The sequence below is a fragment of the Cebus imitator genome, unplaced genomic scaffold (assembly GCF_001604975.1).
Source record: "Cebus imitator isolate Cc_AM_T3 unplaced genomic scaffold, Cebus_imitator-1.0 Scaffold564, whole genome shotgun sequence".
NCBI classification, from domain to species: Eukaryota; Metazoa; Chordata; class Mammalia; order Primates; family Cebidae; genus Cebus; species Cebus imitator.
The window spans coordinates 863690-871053 of record NW_016107879.1 but is presented as its reverse complement, the minus strand read 5'-3'; the positions used below and the strand labels follow the sequence as shown (position 1 = coordinate 871053).

General features: G+C 51.4%; 1 protein-coding gene across 1 annotated transcript in view; it reads left to right on the top strand.

Annotated features, from left to right (window-relative positions):
- Positions 1 to 4909: 4909 nt before the first annotated feature.
- Positions 4910 to 7364, top strand: part of TPCN2 (two pore segment channel 2) — a 41559-nt gene continuing 39104 nt past the window's right edge. The window contains 1 exon segment of the mRNA XM_017515902.2: positions 4910 to 5128. Within this exon segment, the coding sequence (XP_017371391.1) occupies positions 5020 to 5128 (109 nt within the window). The 5' untranslated portion in view covers positions 4910 to 5019.

The window sequence follows — 7364 nt, the reverse complement described above, 5'->3', positions numbered from 1 at the left end:
GTTCTAACACCTCTGATATAATCACACGAGCCCTTAAAAATGAAGTGATCTTAGAAGAAAGGACTTCGAGCAAAAACTTCAGCATAGATTTGGCATTGGTTTCTTGGATATGCCACCACAGGCGTAGTCAACAAAAAGTGCCAAGTTAGACTTTATGACAATTAAAAAAATTTGTGCATCTGGAGACAGTATCAGGCCAGGTGTGGTGGCTCACACCTATAATCCTGGCACTTTGAGAAGCTGCGGTGGGTAGATCACCTGAGGTCAGGAGTTTGAGACCAGCCTGGTTCAACCTGGTGAAACCCCCATCTTGACTAAAAATACAAAAATTAGTTGGGCGTGGTGGTGTGTGCCTGTAGTCCCAGCTACTTGGGAGGCTGAGGCAGGAGAATCGCTTGAACCTGGGAGGCGGAGGTTGCAGTAAGCTGAGATCCCACTACTGCACTCCAGCATGGGTGACAGTGTGAGACTCTGTCTCAAAAACACACACACAAACAAAAAAGAGACAATATCAACAGGAGGAAAAAGATAACATGCAGAATGGGAGAAACTATTTGCAATTGATAAAAATGATACTAGATTATTATCCAGACTATGTAGAAAACTCCTAAAACTCAACAACAAAAGACCAAACAGCCTGATTGAAAAATGGGCAAAGAACTGAAATTGATGTTTCCCCAGAGAAGATATACAAAGGGACAATTAACACGTGAAAAGATGTTCAACTCATCATCAGGGCAATGCACCTTCAAACTGCAATGAGATATACATCTCTCACGCCCATTAGGATGGCTACTATTAAAAAAACCCTGCAACCTAAAAAGTAACATGTTGGTGAAGACATGGAGAAATTGGAAACCTTGTATGCTGTTGTTGGGATGGTTAAAAGTGAATGGTGCTATGGAAAACAGTATGGTGGTTCCCCAGAAAACTTAAAATAAATTACCATGTGATCTAGCAATTCCATTTCTGGGTCTATATTCTTTTTTAAAGATGGGGTTTCACCATGTTGGTCAGGCTGGTCTTGAACTCCGGACCTCAGGTGATCTGCCCGCCTTGGCCTCCAAAGTGCTTGGATTACAGGCATGAGCCACTATGCCCAGCCTCTGGGTCTGTATTCAAAAGAACTGAAAGCAAAGTCTTTTTTTTTTTTTCTTTTTTTCCCTTTTTGGCACTCTTGTTGCCCAGGCTGGAGTGCAGTGGTGCAATCTAGGCTCACTGAAACCTCCGCCTCCCAGGTTCAGGCAATTCTCCTGCCTCAGCCTCCTGAGTAGCTGGGATTACAGGCACCTGCCACCACGCCCAGCTAATTTTCTTATTTTTAGTAGAGACTGGGTTTCTCCATGTTGGTCAGACTGGTCTTGAACTCCCGACCTCAGGTGATCCGCCTGCCTCAGCCTCCCAAAGTGCTGGGATTACAGATGTGAGCCACTGCGCCCCACCCGAAAGCAGAGTCTTGACGAATTATGTGCACACCGTGTTCACAGCAGCATTGTTCACAACAGGCAGAAGGTGGAAGCCACCCAGTGCCCATCCGTGGATCAATGGATCGGCAAAACGCCGTGGAGTATTGCCGATCCATTGTGGAATATTCCTCAGCCTTAAAAAGGAAGGGAATTTGGACACATGCTACATGGATGAACCTTGAGGATTCTAAGCTAAATGACACAAGCCAGTCACAAAAGGACAAATACTGCAGGATTCCACTTATATGAGGCACCTAGAGTCGTCAAAACCATAGGGATAGAAAGGAGAACGGTGGTTTCCAGGGGCTGGGGAATGGGGAGTTAGTGCTTAATGCGTCCAGGATTTCAGTTTTGGAAGAGGAAAAGAGTTCTGGGGTTGGAGGGGATAGCTGCATAGCATCATTAGTGTATTTAATACCGACGAGCTGCACACTTAAAAATAGTTATGTGACGCCAGGCACGGTGGCTCATGCCTGTAATCTCAGCACTTTGGGAGGCCGAGGTGGGCAGATCACCTGAGGTCGGGAGTTTGAGACCAGCCTGACCAACATGGAGAAACCCGTGTCTACTAAAAACAGAATACAAAATTAGCTGGGTGTGGTGGCACATGCCTGTAATCCTAGCTACTTGGGAGCCTGAGGCAGGAGAATCGCTTGAGCCCAGGAGGCGGAGGTTGCAGTGAATCGAGATTGTGCCAGTGCACTGCAGCCTGGGTGACATAGTGCGACTCTGTCTCAAAAAATAAAATAAAATAAAAATAAAGTTATGTGAACCCAAAGTATCCAAGACAGGTCTCAATCTATTTAGTAAATCTATTTTGCCAAGGTTAATAATTGCCTGGTAGACAGGTCTATGCCTTCCTCCAAGGATGATTTGTAAAGCTTCAATTTTTTTTTTTTTTGAGACAGTCTCGCTCTGTCGCCCAGGCTGGAGTGCAATGGCGTGCTCTCGGCTCACCGCAACCTCCACCTCCTGGGTTCAACCAATTCTCATGCCTCAGCCTCCCAAAGTTCTGGGATTACAGGCGTGAACCCAGCTCAAGCTTCAATATTTAAAGGGGAAAGAGGCTGGGCGTCGTCGTGCAGGTTGCAGTGAGTGGAGATCGTGCCATTGCACTCTAGCCTGGGCAACAAAGCAAGACTGGATATTGGGAAAGAGGGAGAAATTTTAAAAAGGTGTGGGGAGCTAAGAAACAAAGTTGCATTCTTTTGAGTCTTTGATCAGCCTTTCACTGAAATATACAATTTACACCTTGTTGGGGGTGGGGGTAGAACAATAGTCACTTACGCCTTACCCTGGCTCAGTGAGTCTGCATTTTTACGCCAGAGGAAGCAATCAGATATACATTTGTCTCAGGTGAGCAGAGGGATGACTTTGGTTCCTCCTTTGTCTGGAACCTGTGAAGATAAGCCATCAATTTACATTGTCAGGGTAAAATTCAACAGAACTGCTTTAGGGTAAAGAGCTTGGGGCCCATAAGAAATTTCCTAGTGGGCAAATTGTGAGGGAGGTATGTAGCTTTTTAGATCTTTATAGCTGTCTTATTTTTATTTATTTATTTATTTTTAGTGATGGGGTTTCACCATGTTGGCCAGGCTGGTCTTGAACTCCTGACCTCAAGTTATCCACCCATCTCGGCCTCCCAAATTGCTGGGATTACAGGCTTGAGCCACCACGCCTGGCCTATAGCTGTCTTATTAATGAATAAAAAGCGAGGCGGTTTTCCCAACGCAGTTCCCAGCTTGACTTTTCCCTTTGGCTTAGTGATTTCGGGGTCCTGAGATTTATTTTCCTTTCACCAGTTATGATGGTAAATTTTGTGTTATATTTATTTTATTTTATTTATTTATTTTTTTGAGACGGAGTTTCACTCTTGTTACCCAGGCTGGAGTGCAATGGTGCGATCTCGGCTCACCGCAACCTCCGTCTCCTGGGTTCAGGCAATTCTCCTGCCTCAACCTCCTGAGTAGCTGAGATTACAGGCATGAGCCACCATGCCCAGCTAATGTTTTGTATTTTTTTAGTAGAGACGGGGTTTCACCATGTTGACCAGGATGGTCTCGATCTCTTGACCTCGTGATCCACCTGCCTCGGCCTCTCAAAGTGCTGGGATTACAGGCTTGAGCCACCGCGCCCGGCCGATTTTATTTTTTAATTTTTTATATATTTTTATTTTTGAGACAGTCTCACCTTGTCACCCAGGCTGGAGAACAATGGCGCGATCTCGGCTCACTGCAACCTCTGCCTTCCAGGTTCAAGTGATTCTCTTGCCTTAGCCTCCTGAGTAGCTGGGATTACAGGCGCGTGCCACTGTGCCCAGGTACTTCTTGTGTTTTTAGTAGAGACGGGGGTTCACCATGTTGGCCAGGCTGGTCTCGAACTCCTGACCTTGTGATGCACCCGCCTCGGCCTCCCAAAGTGCTGGGATCACAGGCGTGAGCCACCGCGCCCGGCTATATTGATGTTAAACCCTTCCCCCCCGAAAGGGAGGGGGGAAGCCAAGAGATGTGGCAGAAAGGGAGGTCACAGAGATTGGAAGCATCTTGCTGCATCCTGAGGAGTTTTCACTGTGCTCTTGCTTGCTGCTGTGATGATGGAGGAGTTCAAGCTATCATGGAACGAAAGCAGTGGCCTCTAGGAGCTGAGAATGATACCAGGCAACATTCAGCAAGAAAACGTGGACCTCAGTCCTAGGCCCATGGAAAGAATTCTGCCAACATCCTGGATGAGCCTGGAAGTGGGCTTTCCCCAGAGTCTGCAGATAAGAGCCCATGGCAGCTGACACTGTGACTTTAGCCTTGTGAGGCCCTGAGACAGGGACCCAGTCGAGTTGCTGGTTTCCTGTCCCATAGGACTGAAAGATAATGAATGGCAGTTGTTTCATAGTTTAAGTTTGTGGTAACTTTTCACTGTAGCAATAGAAAATGAATACAAGCCTGTATGCATTAATGTTGGAAACACTTTTTATATATGCTGTAAATATTTTTTAAGTATGTCATGTGTTTTTAAACTTTTAATTACATTTAGTCTTCCCAATTTCACTATCAGAGGGTAAACTCCAGTTCCATTCTTGGGGGAGACCTTTGCAGTCACCCCAGGTACTCAGTACTCACGTCCATCAGAATCCCCCCGAATGCTTGTTAAAACACAGTTTCCTGGGTCCTGCCTGCAGTGTTGATTCAGTAGGTTTAGACGGGCCCAAGAATTTGCATTTCTAAAATGTTTCCAGGTGATGCTGAGGCTTCTGGCCGGAAGCCTATCCTTTGAGAACGTATTTCTTCCGCAGCCCTCAATCCTTAAGGCCCAGAATGCTGCCCTGCCCTGGGTAGAAGGAAGCTGAGCTCCACCCCCAGAGGGGCGGGACCCTTGAAGCTCCGCCCCGCGCAGGAGACCCCCGTTCTCATTGGCTGGAAGTGCAGGGATCCCCTGCGTCACAGTGCTGTCCGCTCCCCTGCCAGAACGCTAGGGGCGGGGTCTCCGCGCCTGCGCAGTGGAGCTGGGCGCCTGCGGGGCTTGCGCTTCTGAGGGTCGGGTCGGGCGCGCGGGCAACCGGATGGCGGAACCCCAGGCGGAGTCGGAGCCCCTGCTGGGCCGGGGCCGCGGCGGTGGCGGCGACTGTCCGGCGGGGCTGACCACTTGCCGTAGCATCCAAGTCGGCCCTGGTGAGCCGCCCGGGCGTGGGGAGGGGGCTGGCCAGAGACCGCGGTCGCGCGTGGGCGTCCCGCTGTCCACGCACCCGGTGTCCTGACTGGCGCGGCCCCACCGGGTTCGAGTCCGAGGGGGGCCCTGGCCGCGCCGGGCGTCAGGGGAGCCGGTGTTCTGAGAGCGGGTGGGCTGCGTCCTGCGGACCCCGGCCCGCGGTCGGGGCAGAGCTGGGGTCGCTGCCTGGTCGCGTCTGATCCCGACCAGACTGGCGGAGAGGCCCTCGCCCAGCCCTGGGCAGCTCCGAGGGAATCGGCCCCCAGCGGCAGGCACCTTCCGTGTGCCCGGGCCGGCCCAGACCCCGCGTTTCCCGAGGGTTGCAGTAACGAGGGTCGCCTGATGAACTCAGAGATGGCAGCATTTTGATTTTTCCCGCTTCTTCTGGGGGAAAGCTGAGGCTCAGAGAGAGGCATTCCCTACGGAAGTCACACAGCCAGTAAGTGGCCGAGGTGGGATTCGAACCAGCTGGGAGCGAGGAGTCCTTTCTTTGTAGTGCGCCTTTCCTGGTCCCACCTCCCGTGGGGCTGGGGCAGGTCCCCTATACCAGGGCGGCTTCCTCCCCTTGCTCTCTGCCAGCCCAGAGTCCCTTCCCCACTCCCTCCTGCTCTTCCTGTTTCCTGTCCTGGCCTGAAGATTGCTGAGTCCCCCCCAGGGTGGGGTGCGTCTGCCCCTCGCTGACACCGGGGGAATTAGGTTCTGGTTAGAGGTGGAAGGACCTTAGCTTCACTTTGCAGATGAGGAAACTGAGGCACAGAGAGCCCTGAGACCTGCCCAAGGTCGCAGTCCTCTGTTCTGATGCGGCTGCTGCTAGAATTGCTGTGAGTTCCCACCTGGCCACTTCCCTCTCTGGCCTCTTTTCTTCTTTCCTACTCGGTCAGGAAGGAGCTGGGTTGGAATCGTCGGGGCCAAGAAGGGGACCCTGACAGGAGATGAAAACCAGAGGCCAAGGTGGCCACCTGTCTGCTCACTTCAGAAGCTGCCTCCAGGAGGTTCTTCAGGTGCTTCCTGGGGCCAGTGAGGAATGAGCTCTTCGGGGAGCCGCTCTGGCAGGCCCCTTGGTGAGACGTGCCGGATATGGCAGAGTTCAGGGAACATAGACTGCCTGTCTAGGGGTCTGGGCGCCTTTCTGGGGCTGTCACTCCCTGGCCGTGTGACCTTGGCAGTTGCTTAATCTTTCTGTTCTTTTTTTTTTTTTTTTTTTTTTTTTTTGAGACGGAGTCTTGCTTTGTTGCCCAGGCTCAGGCTGGAGTGCGACGGTGAGATCTCAGCTTACTCGACCTCCTGGATTGAAGCGATTCTCCTGCCTCAGCCTCCTGAGTAGCTGGGACTACAGGCGCCCACCACCACGCCTGGCTAATTTTTGTATTATTAGTAGAGATGGGGTTTCACCTGTTGGCCAGGCTGGTCTTGATTCCTCACCTCAGGTGATCTGCCCGCCTTGGCCTCCCAAAGTGGTGGGATTACAGGTGTGAGAGCCCGCGCCTGGCCACGCTTAACGTTTCTGAATCTCAGTAAAAGGGAGATAATACTAGGGACTGCCTGGGGGGTGTTGTGAGGATTCAGAGGGAATCCAGAATTTGTCCTCTGCATGGGGCTCTGCGGGCTGGTGGCCATCTTGGGTAGGAGCACCATGAGCCCTGCAGGTCCTCCCCTGGCAGGTGAGACCCGCTCTGCTGGGCAGTGTGGCTGGTGAGAGGGGCTCTCGGGAAGTGCTCTTTGTCCCTGCGCTGTGGCCTCGCCCAGGGCTTCTGAGAACGTGGATGGGATGCTCTGTGTTCCGAATCCCCTTGGCCAGGCTCCCCGAGGAGACTTGCAGACCGTGGAACTGCAGAGACTCCGAAAGGCTCCGTCTCTGTGCCGGGGCCTGTGCTCTGGTTTGCAAGTCCTGTGGTTGGTCTCTTGCCAATGGGTGGGGGGAACTGCTGCTGCAGGCGCCCCGAGGACGCCAGTGGACCCTGCCGTCGGGTCCTTTTGACTCAGCCCCACCTGATGGGGCCGGGGTCAAAGGTTGAGGACAGTTGTTTTCTCTTGTTTCTGGGTCAGAGAATCATGCTTTTTTTTTTTTTTTTTTTTTTTTTTTTTTTTTGTGTTTTTTTTTTTTTTTTTTTTTTTTTTTTTTTTGGGGACGGAGTTTCGCTCTCGTTACCCAGGCTGGAGTGCAATGGCGCGATCTCGGCTCACCGCAACCTCCGCCTC